This window comes from Prionailurus viverrinus, chromosome D3 (assembly GCF_022837055.1).
Source record: "Prionailurus viverrinus isolate Anna chromosome D3, UM_Priviv_1.0, whole genome shotgun sequence".
Classification (NCBI taxonomy): Eukaryota; Metazoa; Chordata; class Mammalia; order Carnivora; family Felidae; genus Prionailurus; species Prionailurus viverrinus.
The window spans coordinates 17,843,901-17,862,025 of NC_062572.1; the positions used below are offsets into that span (position 1 = coordinate 17,843,901).

The 18,125-nt window shown below is 52.9% G+C and overlaps 2 protein-coding genes and 1 long non-coding RNA gene across 5 annotated transcripts in view; 1 reads left to right on the top strand and 2 right to left on the bottom strand.

The window, feature by feature from the left end:
• Positions 1 to 235: 235 nt before the first annotated feature.
• LOC125148786 (uncharacterized) lies at positions 236 to 1,297 on the bottom strand. Its single transcript, XR_007145694.1, has 3 exons — positions 1,257 to 1,297; positions 456 to 546; positions 236 to 324 (listed from the first exon to the last, which is right to left on the bottom strand). It is a non-coding gene; the product is annotated as an uncharacterized LOC125148786 (long non-coding RNA).
• A 204-nt stretch (positions 1,298 to 1,501) lies between these two features.
• On the top strand, positions 1,502 to 6,182 carry FICD (FIC domain protein adenylyltransferase). The gene is made up of 3 exons (XM_047827053.1): positions 1,502 to 1,647; positions 3,131 to 3,483; positions 4,501 to 6,182. Exons 1-3 carry the CDS (start codon positions 1,511 to 1,513, stop codon positions 5,574 to 5,576), a joined length of 1,566 nt encoding a protein of 521 aa, XP_047683009.1. The 5' UTR covers positions 1,502 to 1,510; the 3' UTR covers positions 5,577 to 6,182.
• Positions 6,183 to 8,801: 2,619 nt separating this feature from the next.
• Positions 8,802 to 18,125, bottom strand: part of SART3 (spliceosome associated factor 3, U4/U6 recycling protein) — a 36,835-nt gene continuing 27,511 nt past the window's right edge. For all 3 annotated transcript variants that reach the window (XM_047827051.1, XM_047827050.1, XM_047827049.1), the window contains 7 exons: positions 17,232 to 17,344; positions 16,214 to 16,290; positions 15,451 to 15,619; positions 12,522 to 12,976; positions 11,615 to 11,767; positions 10,512 to 10,702; positions 8,802 to 9,762 (listed from right to left, as the gene is read on the bottom strand). In XM_047827051.1, the coding sequence (XP_047683007.1) occupies positions 9,585 to 9,762; positions 10,512 to 10,702; positions 11,615 to 11,767; positions 12,522 to 12,976; positions 15,451 to 15,619; positions 16,214 to 16,290; positions 17,232 to 17,344 (1,336 nt within the window). In that variant the 3' untranslated portion in view covers positions 8,802 to 9,584. The remainder of the gene's footprint in view (positions 9,763 to 10,511; positions 10,703 to 11,614; positions 11,768 to 12,521; positions 12,977 to 15,450; positions 15,620 to 16,213; positions 16,291 to 17,231; positions 17,345 to 18,125) is intronic.

An 18,125-nucleotide genomic window follows, 5' to 3' on the forward strand; every position in this document is an offset into this window, starting at 1 on the left:
TGTTTCTTAAAAACACCATGGTTTGTCCTGTTTTAGATATCTCTTATTTGAGTCAACAAAATCTCTTGAGCATTTGCTATGTGCCGTTCTCCATGCCAAGGGCCGGGAGCTGGGGGAATAGGGGAAGAGTTACCAGATATAAGCGGAAGCGCAGCCCTCGAGGGCCAAAGCTGTTTGGTCCCTCACCTTGCAATGCCCTGCACCCGCCCCCCCCCCCCCCACGCCCCCACGGTATCTTTCATGACAGCACACCTCTGGCCTGGGTTGGGACACTTCCTTTGTGCTGTAGGCCAGTGGCTTCCCTCAACTGGATCAGGCTGAGACCTAAGAAAGGACATGGAGTCACTCCCCCGTGGTTGGAGCAGCCTACAGCTCTGACAGTTTCTTCTGTGAATAACAAAAACAGCAAGGACTTGGTGTCTTGTCTAGGAATAACTGCAACAGCAGATACTCACCAAACGTCAGCTTTGTGCCAGACATGTAGGATCTCACTTCGCCCTCACATAAAACTCTATGAAGTACTGTCATCACACTGTCCCCATTTTACTGAAAAGCAAACGGAACCGGTGAGATAGACCAAGTCACTTGCTGAATGTAACTCAGTTTGCAAGGGGGCAGAGCTGGGTTTGGAACCCAGGGCTGTGTGGCTTCCAGTGGAAACGCCCACAACCACTGCCTGATAGTGGCTCCCGAGGGGAATGTGTGTCATGGAAAAGGTCAGATCTTGAAGAGTCTGGCCTGCAAATCCTGAACTTGGGGCCAAAGGCGAGGCAGTTTGTCTCCATTTTACAAATGGAAAAATTGAAGCTCGGAATAACTTGCCGAAGGTCTCACAGAGCGGAGGTGACAAAGTCTGAACTTCGGCCGGGATCCCTCTGGCTCCAGTCTATAGGCTAACATCTTAATGCTTAGCATTTCTGGGCACGTCCTGGGTGTTTAATTTCAATACTTGTGAACTAAGACGGAAGTTTCAGCTCTCTGCTTCAAGGAAAAATCTCTATATCCCTGGCAAGCTAAATAAACCAGCCAGCTCCTTCTCGAGCGGATGCCAAATTAAAAACTCAGGGAGGAAAAGGAAAAGAGGTCAGAAACGACGGCAACCCTGGTACAGCGTCGTGGCTAAGAACAAGGGGCTGTGACGGCAGACTAACAGGGTGGAGAGCACCCTCATTTCACACCTAAGGAAAAGGAGGCCCAGGAGAAGGGTCCCAGGACGTGGAGAGGGAAGCACAGCACTCCGGGGCTGGCGGAATTACCAGTTTCCGACCGCGGCATCTATCATACCCGCAGATCTCCGCGCCCGCGCGGGTTTTCCGCACGCTACTCCCGCCTCTCGCCCGGGCACCGCCCCGCCTGTTGCTTATTGGCCGCTGCGGGCACGAGACCCACGCAGGAGCCAGCCAATGGGAGTGGCCCACGGCGCATCTTTCCCGGGGAAGCAGGGGCTGACGCGAAAACCCGGAAGTACGAGGGGCGGACAGGTTGGGGAAGCCAATCCGCCACGACGAGGATGGCGAACCACCCAATGGCGAGGCGAGGCGCCGGGGGCGGGGCCAGAAGGCCGGCGGCGGAGCAGGGCCTGGGAGCCGGCGGCTGCGGGGCCTCCGAGCGCCTGGAAGTGGGCTGCAGGGTCGGAAGCCGCGCGCGGTAGGAGGGGGAGAGCCCAAGGGGCTCGGAAAGAGCCAGCTGGGCAGGGGGCGGCGGGGGAGTGAGTCCTGGGCGGGGTTCAGAGGGACTGTAGTCCAGCCCCTCTGGGCGTCAGTTTCCCCCTTCCTAGGGTAGCGAGGGGTGAGATTCGCATCTCCTGCCTCCCCTGCGCAGACCCGCGTCCCTGGCGAACTCCAGCCCTGCCGTGTATCCCGTCCCTCCGGGAGCCGCACAAAGCACCTGGATGAAGCAGTGACTCACACCCTCCTCTAAACCCCTACAGCACGCCAAGTGTACCCCCGTTAGGGCGCAGACCAAGCCATTTCAGATGTTATCAACGAGCCAGCTTCCCCATTAGCCTCTAAGCCCTGAGCGATCACAAACCTCATCAGTCATTTCTGGGTCTTGGAGGCCCAGCACCAGAAGCAGGCCGGAATAGGGGTACACGGGCCCTGGTTGAGAATAAGGTAGAGGTTAAGACCTGGGCACTCTTCCTCGATGCACTGAGGATTCATTCTTCATGCTTCTGTTTACTCCCATGGCCTTCTAGAAACTGACTTGCTGATTCAGTTTCCTTTGTAAAATGGAGCTAAGGGTAGCTTTCCTTCATAAGGTGTTAAGGAGTAAGTGAGATAATGCATGGCTACCCCGCAGCCCAGTGCTCAGTACACCATAGTTGCCCAATAAATGCTTATTGTCAGCATAATGGTGCTTGCATACCTGACCCCTCCACCTCCACTGCCAGCCCCAAGCACATGCCCACTGTCCCGATGGTGGGTGAGGAGTGGGTCACCCACTCTGGCCCACAGCTGGAGGTTTTGAGATGCTTGGACTGCCCAAGCTCTAGGTGAGATCGTTGCTGGGCAGGCCAGGAAAGGAAGGCCAGAGAGGGGAGAGCAGCACTGTGGCTAATACCAGGGTGAGGGCATGAAGAGGCAGTAAATCAGGCCACAAAAATAGTTCTGTGTGTCAGACACTAGGCCCCAGAACTGCCTTGGCCAATCTTGATGTGTGACCACAGAGATTTGTGGTCAAGGGAGGTTGGGGGAGAGTTCCTGAACTCAAGTCCCAAGACTGTCACTTACTCACTGGGTGACTTGGGGCGAGGGGCTTCGTCTCTGAGCCTGTTTCCTCATCTGGAGAAGTGGGAGGACAATAGATAGCATCTGCTCCTGTTGGAGACTGGTAGAGATAGTATGCATGAGGTCCTTGGTACTTAGCATGGGGCCTGGCACACAGTAAGCGCTCAATAAATGTTGAGTGCGGTAGCATTACTGCTCAGAGTCCCAACGGCCTGGAAGTGGCACCAGTCTTTCGGGCTGGCCCCTCCCCGTTTATAAGCACTTCCTGCCTTGCCTCAATCCCCCTGGTCATAGTGAAGTAAGAGGTGTGGGAGCCTCCAAGCCCCAGCTGAAGTCAGCAACATATCTTGCGTGTGTCCCCTTCCCCCACCTCATCCCCTACAACTCTTGGTCCCCTGCAGATCCTGCTCTGAGGCAACGGAGTATGTCCAGGGGGCCTGCCCCTCCGTCCAGATGACACTCATGCCGATGGCTTCAGTGATGGCAGTGACTGAACCGAAGTGGGTCTCCGTCTGGGGCCGCTTCCTGTGGGTGATGCTGCTGAGCATGGTGTTGGGGTCCCTGCTGGCGCTGCTGCTGCCGCTGGGGCCCATCGAAGAGCAGTGTCTGACCGTGCTCAAAGGCTTCTACCTGCTCAGGAGCAAGCTGGACAGGGTGCAGCATGCCGTCACCAAGTGTACCAGCCCGTCTACAGAGCTCAGTGTCACCTCCGGCGATGCGGCACTGCTGGCGGTCAGGACCAAGGCCTCTCCAGGTAAGACAGACTGGCCAGCTCTCCTCAACACTTGTTAATTTCATAGATATTTACAGTGCATACTGGGTCGTGTGTGCAGGACACAGGGCCACTATGGGGAACAAGTCTACCCTGAGCTCCCGGCTCAGACAAGCTGACCAATGACTGCCGCACAGCATCACCAGCCTGGTGATGGGGAAGGAGGGGAGCACACCAGGAAGGCTCCCTGGAGGGGATGCCTCAGCTGAGACCCCAGTGCAAATAGGAAAATGACCGAAAGGAAAAGGCATGAGGGGAAAGTGCACCAGGCAGAGACCCGGAGGGTGAGAGGGCTTGGGCATCCAAGGAAAAGAAGCCAAGTATGTGTTAATGACCCTCAGCAGTGGGTGGAGGGCTGGTGAGGGAGGGCTTGAGCTAGAGAAGTTTCTACCCCCACGCTGTCCTCTGTGGTGCACTGTTAGGAGGCTGAGCTTCCCTGGTCTCTACCCGCTGGATGCTAGTAGCACCCTCACGCCCTTAACTGTGACACCCCACCATGTCTCAGACGCTGCTGGATGTCCTCTAAAGGACAAAATCACCCCTGCTTGAGAATCACTGGGTTAAAAGATTTAAAGAACAGATCAGGGGTGGGGAAGCCCCCAGGGCCTGGCACCGGGGCGTGGAGGTGGCGGGGGAGGGGGGGGGGGGGCGCTGTTCACAGTCTAGGCCTGAAGGGACAGGAGCAGGGATCAGCATCATCAGGACTGATCCAGGACAGCAGGGAGCTGAGAAGATCGTACAGGAGGGCCACCTGACAGGAGTTGTGGCCACAGCCACTCACTTCGGCCCTCAGAAAGCTGGGGGCTGGGGAGTCTAGGTGATACCTCCCAGGGTGGAGGCTGTGGCTCTGGGGACACACACACACCAGGTATGGGGCACAAACGCATCCACACACACAGAGAGAGTGCTGGGACGAGCCCCCTGAAGCACCGGCACAGGGGACAGCGCCCCTGAACATCCCGTGCCCTCCCTACCCATGCTTCTTTGGCTCTCTTCTAGCTGGGAAGTTGGAAGCCAAAGCAGCTCTGAACCAAGCCCTGGAAATGAAACGCCAAGGCAAGCGAGAGAAAGCCCACAAGCTCTTCTTGCACGCCCTCCAAATGGACCCAGACTTCGCAGACGCACTCAACGAGTTCGGCATCTTTTCCGAAGAGGACAAGGACATCGTCCAGGCCGATTACTTGTACGCCAGAGCGTTGACCATCTCGCCCTACCACGAGAAAGCACTGGTCAACCGGGACCGGACACTGCCGCTGGTGGAAGAGATCGACCAGAGATATTTCAGCATCATTGACAGCAAAGTGAAGAAGGTCATGTCCATCCCCAAGGGCAACTCCGCACTGCGCAGGGTCATGGAGGAAACCTACTACCATCACATCTACCACACGGTCGCGATCGAGGGCAACACCCTCACCCTCTCGGAAATCAGGCACATCCTCGAGACCCGCTATGCCGTGCCAGGGAAAAGCCTGGAGGAGCAGAACGAGGTCATCGGCATGCACGCAGCAATGACGTACATCAACACAACGCTGGTTTCCCGCATCGGCTCTGTGGCCATCGGCGACGTGCTGGAGATCCATAGGCGGGTGCTGGGTTACGTGGATCCAGTGGAAGCTGGCAGGTTTCGGACGACACAGGTCCTGGTGGGACATCACATCCCTCCCCATCCTCAAGACGTGGAAAAGCAGATGGAGGAGTTCATCCATTGGCTCAACTCCGAGGACGCCATGAACCTGCACCCGGTGGAGTTTGCGGCCCTGGCCCATTATAAACTGGTTTACATCCACCCTTTCATCGACGGCAACGGAAGGACCTCGCGCCTGCTCATGAACCTCATCCTGATGCAGGCGGGCTACCCCCCCATCACCATCCGCAAGGAGCAGAGGTCCGAGTACTACCATGTACTGGAAGTCGCCAACGAAGGCGACGTGAGGCCATTCATCCGCTTCATCGCCAAGTGTACGGAGACCACCCTGGACACCCTGCTCTTTGCCACAACCGAGTACCCGGTGGCCCTGCCAGAGGCCACGCCCAACCATTCCGGGTTTAAGGAGACTCTGCCCGTGAGGCCCTAACCCCGGAGAGCCTCCCTTGGTGCCAAGGGATGACCCAGTGGGAAGCAACACTTAGCATTTCTAGAAACCTAGCCGTCTCCCGAAGCAAAAGGAGACCGATTAGGAACTTAAGCGTTCTTTACCTCCAAACGTTTTCGTTAAAAAAGCGACAAAACTAAATTATTAAGCCCTGTCTTTAAGGTAACTTATAACTCAGCCCAAGTTATTTATTTTCTTGTTTTGAGCTAGTAAATGTTGTGTGGCGTCCGCTGTCCGTGGTGGTGGCCCCAGTAGGCGCTGGGGGCGCACCGGTGCGCTTTGTGTGACCAGAACACGGATTCTGGAGCAGAATTTGCACTCGGGTCGGGAGAGGCCGGGAGTGTGGAATGAGATCTAGGGCCCCAGGAGTAACTCCTCCAAGTGTTTCTATGAAACTGGCTGAGAGGTGCTGGGACTTCACCTGGGAGGTCAGCACTCTTGGTGCGAACCTGGTCCCGGTTCTGAGAAATAATGGAAAGCTTTCTTTCTGAGAGAGTTTTGCTCCCCTACAAAGAGATGAGCATTGTGACTAATTCTCACTAGTAGGGCAGACTTTTGAGATACAAAATAAAAAATGCTGACAACGTCTCTGTGAGATACCTTGCTTATTTCAAGGAAGTCTTTGAGTCCTAGGTGGCTTGCGAACGCGAGTCGCAGAGGCTGGTTTTTTTTTTCCCTGTCAAGACTCTTTTTCTAATTAAGAATAGCGGAGCGGCCAGCTTGGTTTTCTCTGTGTCTGAATGTTTCTCACACTTCATTTGCAACAACTCAGACCAGATGTTTTAGTCTCAAAGTTCTGAGTTCGTCACTCGACTGGGTCATACCACAAGTCAGGTATTGTGCACGTGGCCAAGTCTGACTCTGTAACATCTTGTGTAGGTAGACATTCAAGAATACATCTGAGAAAACAGATGCCACCTATGAACACCAAATATGCATTTTTGGTAACGAACTGGAGTGTCTCCCAAACCAAGGGAAAACCCTTAGCCATAGTCCGATGTGTCTCTCTTGTCATGCAGTTTGATCCACGTACTCACCTGACCCCCACCTCCCGCAGCCAGGGTACAGCACGGTGTCCAGCATTCCCTCGGGGAAGCAAAAGAGATTGCCTTCCAGTGGCCTTATTTTTCTAGGAACTTGTAAAACGATAAAATGTACCACACGGCCAAGTTTCTGCGTCGTCATTCTATGGAAGAAGGTTCTCTATCGATAGTACACGGCAGAGGCGACAAGGTGACCGCTGCTGTGCTCCTCAGAGTCAAAAGGGCCACGGGTCCCCCTCCCAGTGACGGAGCACGGGACATCTCACACCGTAGTGCACTGTGTCAGGGTCCAAATGATGGTGAATACATACAAAGTGTGGTCTCTGCCTTGAGAAGTCACACACTGACGGTAAGGAGGTCACTATTCTGAAGTAGCAGGTGTCTGTATACCTCTTTAACTGTGTAATTAGCAGAGTAGCTCTCTGAAGGATTAAGAAAAATGTCTGAAGTGGCCCCGAGTGATATTCACACCTCTATAAAAAATCTTTTCGTATTTGCACGTTGCCGTAAGGTAGCTCTTCAACCTAACTCTTCTTGATGTTATAGGCACACCAAGGAAGCCTGACGGCAGCGCTCTGTACTATAGAGAAGTGTGCGCTTTAGTTCTGTTGCGAAGGATGTTATTTTAACAGATGACTGACTCTAGTAAAGTATTTTACGACAGAAAGGCCCGAGACTCGGCTGTCTTATCCAAGAGCTGTTCCCGTTTGTTACGAGGATGAAGGAGGAATTCTTGCAGAACGTGAAGTCCTATTTAGATTATTGTGGCAGAAAACAGATCCCAGACGGTAATTTCAACAGGAAAATGGGACAGAACCCATTAGGTTAGCCACCTACCTGTGCCGGCAGGGAGAAGTCACCGACCTGTCACTGACACTCCCAACTGCGTGCCATTTCGTGCTCCTGTTTGCCAACAGTTCTTCGTTTCCTGGGGAAAACACATAGACCCACTCACATGTTCCCGACAAGTCTGTTTCTAGAGCCATCAACACCCTGAGCTCCAGCCTGAAGAGGTTCAACTCTGTGATGGGCCTGTGTTGACAGGCGAGAGCACAAAGTGAGGGCAGAAGGCTGCCCCCATCAAGAAAACAGAACAGTAAGACGGGAAGCCGCAAGAGTAAAGCCACATTAACCTGGATCAGGAAGGGAATATTCGTGGCTCCTCGGCAGCCGTCCCTGAGCATCCCCAGTCCCCTCACCCAGCGAGCAGGCTTCTGCAGGAGGGTGAGTGGCCATATTCCAAAGAGCACAGGAGGAACCAGGGTCACAGCACACGTTCTTCTGGCTGCTTCCAGCAGCCACTACTTGAATTTAATTCAGAAGTAACACCTGACAAAAAATGTTTTGTGCCAAAGAGAAAGACAAGGTAGAGGGGAACCTTCAGATTAAAAGCCTTGGGAGGTTTATCAACCGATCCTAACTTACCGGGGTGGGGGGAGGGGGATACATTTACAGAACAGCAGGAAACTGGCCATATGGATAGCTGAGGACACGAAGGCATGACTGCTCATGTTTCTAGGGATGATGACAATACTGTGACCTTTAGGTCTTTATCTCTTTGAGGCAGGTGCTACGCCGTTACTGGGGGAGTCCTGTGATGTCCGTAACAGGCAGGAGGGGGTGGGGGCAGAAATGAAGGCCGATGCGCTAGATGGGAAATGCTGAGGCTCAGTGGCAGGCGCGTAAGGACTTCCTTTTGCTCTTCTGTCTGTGCTTTTGTATAATGCTTACAGTTTTCTGTGAAAAATGTAGTAAAGCCTGATGCACAGAAACTTAAAAAACCAGTGAGGTGGGTTGATTTCCATCACACATGAAAGCATTTCCTGATTTCTTCCCCCAGAGTGTCTTTACAAAGTCTGTTTCCCTATTGGACTGGCAATGCTGCTCTTAAAGCAATAAATATTTGATAGAAGCGGAGAGGTAAAAAAAAAAAAAAAAAAAAAAAAAAAAAAAAAAAAAAAAGCTTAAAAGCTGCAGTGCCAACATGCTGCAAAGTAAAGTTTAAAACTGAAGACCCATCACAACGGAAAGGATTTAAATCAAAGGGACAACAGGATTGGACTTAGAAAAGTTCTATTCACACATGTGTTAGGTAACACCAAGTGCACCCATCTCAAAACACGTCCGGGTTTGAATGAACATCTGAGTACCATTCGGCAAGAAGTTTTTAAGAGAACTTCAGTTTAATAAACAAAGCTAAGTGGGAAGAATTTAAGTTTGCACTTGACATGGCGTTTAAACAAAACCAAAGGGCTGAAACGCGATGTTTAGACAAAGAATACAGTTCACTCAACACTAGGCAAAGAAAATGGTCCACGGCAGGTGGCGCACAGAACTCCCAGACAAAACAAATGTCACAAAGACTCGGCTTTTAGGAAACATAAAACAATGGGTCGATGTGTCATTTACAAATACATAATATAAAAACGCGCACAGCCCCCTTGAACAAAAATCCATCAATTTTTTTTTAGGTGACTTCCCCTATCCCCACCACCCCTTTACTAAAATAGGCCATTCTGGTGAATTACTAGCATCTGCCATTTTGTCTTTTAAAATTAAAAGAGTGACGGGCACGTGTGCTGTGCAAGGTGTAAGAGAAGTGTCTTATAAAAGGGGGCCAGAGCTGGCCGAAAACATTTGGACAGGTGGGTCTCAAAACGGTGTTTGAGTTTCACTTCTGTTTCTCACTCCATAAGACACAAAAATATTTTAGGAAACTACACCCTGGGCCCAACCACGGAGTGATCATTTTCCTCCTATTGCCCTCAATATGAGGGAGCGCTTCAAGCCTCTTCCCTTGGACACCCTCATCCCTTTCTGTCTAACCCAGAGGAAAATGTGCAACGGGGTGCTGCCCCGGGCCCCTCCATGCCCAGAGTACCGCCGGGTGCCGGGTGGTCTTCCTGGCCAGCATGAAGTAAGGCATTTCCCTTCTCCACAGTCCCATTCACTTTCTCAGAAGCAACTTGGCAAAATCAGCATTGGACATCTTGGGTGCCTCGGTGGCCGCTGAGGTGGTGACCGCTGGCCGCGGGGCGGGGCCGTTCTCAGCCCGAGCGGCCGGGGCGCCCGGGCGCTGCAGGGCACGAGGCAGCAGGGAGAGCTGGGTTCTTCCCTTCCCCCGCCTGGAAGAGCAAACACCGAATGTATCCTTTCCAAGCAACAATTCACGGCCCCTCCTTGATTTGGGAAAAGAAGCCAGGATGGTCTTAAATCACCCAAAGCTAAAAGGTGAAGACTGTACTTTCAAGGGTCATTTCTGCAGTCTGTTACGAGACAAGTTTCTCTCAATGCACAGAGCACAAAGTTAAGAGGTGAAGAGTGAATACCAGAAAGGTAAAGATGATCCCCGTTCTCCCTGACTTTGAACTGGCAAAAACCGGTTTAACAAACTGCCCCTTCCACAATTTTGGCAAAGACCAACCCTGTGCAATACAGTCACAAGCAGGGCGGATCAAAATGCTGTCATCCTTCGGACCTCACCAACTAACGTCACAATTTTGCCGTCTCATTCCTACCGGCTGAAAACCTGGCTCTTACGAGGATTATAGCTGGGGCTACAGGTCACCCCGGCAAGCTTCTGAATCCACACGTGTGGACCCTACTGCCAAAGGAGGCTTTAAAATAACCGCCGCCTAGAAACCGACCGCCCTCAAATAAGTCACGTGTATAAACTGTGAACACCAGAAGGGCTCTGCTCCCCGGCTCACGCGCCGTGCGGACCTGCTCCGGGCACCCTGCTCTGGTGAGCCACGGTGAGCGTCCCCAGCACGGCAGGCCCTGGCTCTCTGCCCAAGCCCGCGTGACTAGCAGGAAACCAGCTAGCGGCGCCGGCCAGGACGGAGCCTGCGCCCGGTGGCACGCAAGCACTTACGCTCCATAAATCTGCCGCGGCACCAAGGCACCACCTGGCGCTCTCCTTGCTTCTGGCTTCTCTGGAACCTTCCTCTGAGGGGGATTGCTGATGGCCACTTTGATGACATTCTCTTTGACAGTCATGCCATCCATCTTCAGTACGGCCTGTGACGCCTGAGATTCACTTTCATACTCCACATAAGCCAGGCCCTGAAAGAGGCGGAGCCAGAGCCGTCAGGTCAGGTGCTGCGCAGCCAGACCCGACTTCCTCCCTCAGTTCTGGAAGCCGGTACCGGGCAGGCACCCCGTCATCGGGTTCCCTCCCCCCACCACCACCGTCCTTTGTCTACAGATTTATTCGCTGGCCCTGCTCTTCCTCTCTGTTTCTGCCACCGACCGTAACTTCAGATCATCTTTGTGAGGTCGGTACACCTCATGCTTGCTCCAGCAAAGAAAAAAAAGAAAAAAAAAAAAGGAAAGAAAAAAAAGATAAGAATAACGAAGGAAAGAAAGAAACGGACAGACGGACCAGTATAAATCCAGCAAAAACAAATGGATGAGGCGGCTGGACACGGGATGAGCCCTCAGGTCTGCACCTCGGCCCCTCCTTGCTTCACAGTCTTCAACTCTCCATCACCCTGGACGGCCGGGGGAACGAGAGGTCATCCAAACACGTGCCTGAACAACTACTCAGAATGTCGCACAAAAAGGATCTTGCAAGGTGCCCAGGGGGGCTAAGGGGAGGACGTGATGGGGTCTCGGGGAGGGACGGGAAGTGGTGGCTGGAGGCCTAGTGAAGGGGCCAGCCTGGGCAAGAGGGCGCTCGCTCCGGAAGAGGGCACCTCGCCCACACCTCACAGCCAGGGGTCTGCGCTGAGGCCCCCGCTAATTCAGGGCAGGTTCCCCGCCACGGCCGATGCCCTATTCTTTTTAGCATAATTAGCTGGAAACGAGCCAATCCGAGTCCAAATGCAAGTAGAACCAAGTGTCCTATCATTCTGTCAACCTGTCGTTTCTCAGCAGACAAACCAGAAACCCACTCAGAACCTAACAGCCTGAACAGATGGAGAACGAGGCTGGCCCGAGCCTTGGGAGGCTAACGCATCGCGCGCAGACACTGACCTTCGGTTTGCCCGCCCGGTTGGTAACCAGCCTGATGTCCTTCACGGTGCCATGAGCCTTACAGATCTCTTCCAGTTCCTCTTTAGTGCAGGAAAAAGGCAGGCCCGAGACAAACAGCTTGTGTTTCTCCAGGGCAGTGCTGTACCTGAACACCTACAGAAAGAAGGGAGGGAAACGAAGTCAAGCACCCACAGCCCCATCCAGCACACCACACCCTAGTGCATACCAGACTCAGCCCAGAGACGGGAGCCAACCCTGGGCGCCACAGATTGGTTTTTTTGTTTGTTTGTTTGTTTTTAATGTTTGTTATTTTTGAGTGAGAGAGCATGAGCAGAGGAGGGGCAGAGAGCGAGGGAGACACAGAATCTGAGGCAGGCTCCAGGCTCCGAGCTGTCAGCACAGAAAACTGATGTGGGGCTCGAACCCACGAACAGCCGCATCGTGACCTGAGACAAAGTCTGACGCTTAACCCACTGAGCCCCCCAGGCGCCCCTGGGTGCTGTGAATTGTTAATGGCACCACTCCAAGCAAGTCACTTTAACTTCCTCTTCCAGAACATGGCAAGAATGGAAGCCGCTGTTCTCCTAGTGTGGGCAAGGAGCCGACAAGGCAGTATGTTAAATACCTCACACGGCCCCCTCGCCCCCTCTCCACTGCTAAATTCAGCGGCAAGCAGCCATTGTTACAGTTCCTAATGTTCTCATCACGTGTCAACCAGCGCGGGCTCGAAGAAACCGAGCCAGGAGTCAGGCCTCAGCTACCCAGCTCAGAACAGACCCGGTTAACGCGGCAGTTACCAGACTACAGATACCGCACGTGGACGCTAAATGTTAGCGGCTCCAGGAGAAAAGCGTTCGCTCTGCCCGCAGCAACCCAACACGAAAGGCGTCGTGTTGCACAGACCCACCTTGAAATCGGGATTTTTGCTCTTATCCACACAGGGGGAAACAAACATCGGCCTCCCTTCTACGTTCTTCCGGTCTAACTCCAGCGCCTGCAGGGCGGACTTCTCCTCTTTGAACTCCACGTAGCAATAGCCTCGGAAATCGCCCCGGTTGCTGAAGATGGGCCGGATCTCCGCCACCTCCCCACAGGCCTCAAAGAGCGGCCGGAGCTGCACGTCCGGCTCACTCATGCTGTAGGGCAGGTTGCTGACGAAGACGGTGATGCTGTCCTTGCTGCTGTCGTGGGGCACCTTGGGCACGTCCCTCTTCAGGGCGGCCGCCCTCTCCTTCTGCTTGGAGGGGGGGTCCACGTCCACGGGCACACTTTTCCCCAAGAGTCCCGCTTCCGGCTCTCGGTCCTGTGCTTCTCCAGCTGAGGGAGTGCTGTCCTCAACCTTTCTGCGTTTGGAAGGCTGCTCTACAGGTTGAAGGAAGCAAAGTAGCAACGATTAAGATTTCTTCTCTTCGGGGCGCCTGGGTGGCGCAGTCAGTTAAGCGTCCGACTTCAGCCAGGTCACGATCTCGCGGTCTGTGAGTTCGAGCCCCGCGTCGGGCTCTGGGCTGATGGCTCAGAGCCTGGAGCCTGCTTCCGATTCTGTGTCTCCCTCTCTCTCTGCCCCTCCCCCGTTCATGCTCTGTCTCTTTCTGTCTCAAAAATAAATAAAACGTTAAAAAAAAAAAATTAGAAAAAAAAAAAAAAGATTTCTTCTCTTCAGCGAGCTGTTCCCCGTAAGTGCTCTTGTGGGAAAGTTCTCCTCCCACCACAAACGGCTGGTCTGTGGCAGCTGCCCAGGACACACTCTCTGGACCTGGGCCATACCACGCCCTCTGTCAAGTCTTGCTTCACCCATTCAACTTGTCCCCCCACTTTCTGGGCCTCAGTTACATTCAGGTAGGTGGACTAAATCAGGTGATCACTTAAGCCCCCATCACCCACTCTTTTTTCTTCCTAATGTTTTTTTATTTTTGAGAGAGTGTGTGTGTCAGCGGGGGAGGGGCAGAGAGAGAGAGGGAGACAGAAGCCGAAGCAGGCTCCAGGCTCTGAGCTGTCAGCACAGAACCCGACGCGGGGCTCGAACTCGCACACCACGAGATCATGACCTGAGCTGAAGGTGATGCTTAACTGACTGAGCCACCCAGGCGTCCCCCATCGTCCACTCTTAATTATACAGTTGATCCCTGAACAACACGGTTTTGAACTGCGCAGGTGCACTTGCACGTGGACTTTTCTGATAAATACCATTCAGCATGGAAATGTACTTTCTCTTCTGGTTTTTGCAATTACGTTTTTTCTCTAGCCTCATTATAAGCATACAGTATAAAACATACGTGACGCACAAAATATGTGTTAGTCAACTGCTGACAGCATCCCGGGAAGGCTCCCAGTCAACGGTAGGCTAGCAGTAGTTAAGTTTGGGGGGAATCAAAAGTTACACGCGGATTTTTGACTGTGCCGGGGGTTGGCACCCCTAACCCTCAAGGTTCAAGAGTCACTTGCATCAAAGGGCAGGGGATCTCCAACTTCAGGTGGCAAATGCTCCAGTACCCCTTTTGCTGGGGCAGCAACGGAGGGATGGGGCCGGGAGACTTGAATTTAAACAAGCCTCTTGGATGACTCTGCAGTAGGGGCTCCACATCTACATAGCACTGCAGTCCCTAAACTGTTCACTGCTGTCTCGTGTCCTTCAGCAGAGTTTAACAACATTCCACTCCAACCCACCTGCCCCACTGCCTCCTGAGGAACGGTCCTGGAAGCCAATTGGCACTGGCCCCACTTCCAGACCTTTCCATCAACTCCCCACTGCCCTCCTAATGAAGTCTAACCATTGCACGCTGCATTCAAGAGTGGCCCCGAGTGGGCAGGCCGGCCAGCTCCTCCGGCCTCGCCTCCCCCAGCCTCCCGTACGCCAGCACACCGCCCCCAGCACGCATCGGGGCTCAAACCCAGCTACCTGCCACTCGGAGAAAATGCCAGGCTCTTCTGTGCCTCGTGCCTCGCTGTCAGTGGCACTCTCTTTGGTTTACCTTTCCCTTCCTTTGCACTTGACAGCGATCCCTCCCGCCTCCAGGTGTCGAGATGCGTGAAGTCTTTCCTGCAGACAGCTGACCCGCCAGTGGCCCTTTGGCCTCCGCCATTAATCCGCACCGTGCTCTCCCACGATCCTGACTACCCACCACTGCAGTCACGTCACATCTGCCTTTCCTGCTAAACCTGGAGCCCTAGGACTGTGAGCTACCCATACGTGGTCATTCTGAAGGCCCCAAAAGGTGCATAAGCAAAAGGTCGTTCAATTGGATGATGGCTCCGTTACTATTTCCCTCTGGTTGACACCATTGTACTAGGAAAACGTATGGCGTCCCTTAATGTCTGGAGACAATGCTTTTACCTTGACTGACATTGCTGAAATAAACCTGACCCACACCTGCCCAGCCCTGGAATGGCAGGGGCAAGAGAAACACTGGCTGAAGACTCTACCAAGTCAGAACCATTTGGCAGGCCGAACAAGGCAGGTGCCCGCACAGGCTGGGGCTGCGGTGCGGGATGCTGGAGCCTGAGAGGATGAGGGGCAGGGGCAGCTGGGGTGTGGGAGCCCGAGTGGGTGAGGGGGGTTCCACACAGCAGGCAGGCGGAGGGGGGCCGATGGCACAGTGGAGGGAGTGGAGGCTGGGAAGACAGGCCGAGGTGGCTGCAGGGCAGGGAATGGACCACGGCGTGGAGCCCGAGCAGGGGGAGGTCACGCACGTGGACGGTGGAGAGGGACAGGAAGGGTGACGGGGCACCATGCGAGCAACTTATTCTCACGTGGCTTAAGACAAAAGTTCTCTGGATGTTTTTCATAACTTCACTGGAACTTGGAGACGCTCCCAAGTAGCGTTTCCAGAAAGCTTTACCTTCTTCATCATCGCCCCACTCTTTCTCATCATCCTCTTCTGCTTTGCGCTTGTCTGCGCCTCTGGTCTTTTTCTTCTTTTTTAACGCCTTCTTCTCAGCCCGGGCCCTCTTCCGCTGTTCTGCCTTTTCTTCTTCTTGCTGGGCGAGCGCCGCTTCCTTCTCCGCAACCTGGGAAGTTGGGAACACGGACGCATCACTAAAATGCAGCGACTGCGGGAACTCTACGGACCCGTGGGGAGTGGTGAGGGAAGGGGACTTGGGAGTGGAAATTCACTACCCCAGGGAGAGGAGAGGTCGCCAGGAGGAGGAGGAGGGTGTCCTCACAACTTTCCCGGCCAGGGCTTATCCAGGATTCTTAGGGTTCTGTCTCTCGAGTCTACAGGATGCTCTGCAGTGTCCCCAGGAATTACTCACCAAAAGGAAGAAACACATCGTAAAACCGGGGCTCTCATTAAGTGGGACGGGTTCAAGTTCCAATCACCAGGCTACGTGGGACTCCATTCTATCCCTTTCAACTATAGCCCAATAACTTTTAGGTCCCAAATCCCCCCCACTACATACTTATTGCTGGGGCTCAAATTTTGAGCCAATCCAAGAAAATGATACAAGATAGGCTTCAATGCGGATTCAAGTGTTTCACTAATTAATATTCTCTGAGCAAACGATACTTAAGACCTCAAAGGTTTTGACAAGAAATATTCATACGAAACACAGTCAAAACAGCTAGCAGAGGTTCTGAAGACTTTAAATAAGCATCATCACCTTAATTCTCTGCTCATTAACACGAGCTAATCGAGTTTCGGTTTTCTGAACAGCTATATCCCAATCTTCTAGAGTACCTTGAGAGAAAGAGAAGCAAACTTTAACTTTTTTGCATTTGCAAGGATGCAACAGTATAAAATTTTCTTAATTTCCCCACAGCTCTACCGGAGGTCTCTCCCATCAGACAATAAAAACCGGAGAGTCGGCTCCCCATTTTAGGACTTCCTTATGGCAGGCTTGAGCTTTTCAGAATGTGAATAGTCCTCCCAGATATGTCTAAAACATCCCTTTTCTTTTAGAAGAGACTTGAAAACCAGAATACGATCTATTCTGGGCTTTCCACGGCAAAGATTAAGAAGACATTCTAATGTAACGGGTACAAGGCATTTAACGAAGATGAAGGATTTTAAGAGCTGCTCAAATGATAAATGTTAGGGTGTTTTTTATTTGCTTTTGTTGCTTCCGTGTTTTGTTTCCAGTTCCGAGGGGATCGTACCCCAAATCTAGATCAACACCCATAGGTAAATGCAATTTCCTACTGAGAACTTAATACCGAGGCTCTCAGCTAGGACAAGGGACGCACACCCCACCGAAGGCCATGTTCAGCCCTTTGCGCCTCAACAGGCCTTTCGTGTGCGTGACATTGTGCTAGAGCAGGGACTCTGAACTGCGAGCTGGCTCCCCAGGGAACAAGACTGGAGATGTCTCTGTCATGACCGGGGGTGAGGGAGGAGTGCTGCCGGTCCCTAGTGAGCAGACAGGGCTGCTTTGCCCACCGCAAAGAATGAAGAGAACCCTGTGCCAGGGCGCATCACAGAGAGCCCTCCTTGTACCCAGAGACTCTCAGAAGAGGGGCGAGAGGATGTGGACTCACTGGCGAGTGCCATCAACGCTCTAATCACTGAGTGCCATCTGAGCGGCGGTACCCGTACACAGTCTGTCCTTAGACTATAGTCTTGAGACCAACTGGCAAACGGGACAGACTCCAAGCCAGAAGCCGAGAGCGGAGGGTCCCCACCTTCTGTCCTCTCCATGGTGAGCAACACTTCACAGACGTGCTCGGGGTAGTCACTGGTGCACTGGACGGCCCGGTGCAGAGCCTTCCTACAGTGCTGGGTGTCACCGTGTGCCCTAGGACAGAAAACAAACCATGGCTGCCACCAGGACACAAAGCAGCAGGCACAGAGAAGGAGAGGCCGTGTTCTCACAGGCAGCGTCACAAGATCCGAAGCTCTGCGACAACTCTAGCTTCTGAGGAGGCCCTAGCTTCCAGAACTGCCCACAGCTCTTTGCACCACAGCTACTTGTAATACTTTCTCCTTTCTCCTCCAGTCAAAAGCTAAGGCTTTCTTCTAAGCCACTCTTGCCTTTAGCAACCAGATGCTACAGGAAAATGCACCTGGGGCAGTAGTCTGCGACCAGGGGACCTGCCTTTACAGCACTGGCATATGCAACACAGGTGGGAGATCTAAGAATGCCATATAACTTGATCAAGTCCCTAGAGAAACTCTAGAATGCTGTCCTACCCAAGGGAAGAATCACTAATCCAGCAGACTGCCGGATTTCATGCCCAGAGTCCCATCTTTTGGTAACTGCTGTTACTAAGAGAATATTGTTTATTGTGATGAGCAGTGGAAAGACTGCTCATCACAATCAACAATATTCTCTTAGTAACAGCAGTTATGAAACACTATGTGCCCATTTCTATTTTTAAAAACTTACAAACATATGTAAATATTATAAATACATATTAGGACACTAAAAAAAAGATTAGAGCGGCGGTTCTCCGAGTATGATCCACGTCACCCCAGAGGGTCTCCGAGACCCTTTCAGGGAGGGGATGTGCAAAGTCAAAACTACTTTTGTTGTTACTGAACACGAGTTGACTTTTTCACCGTGCTGACATTTGCAC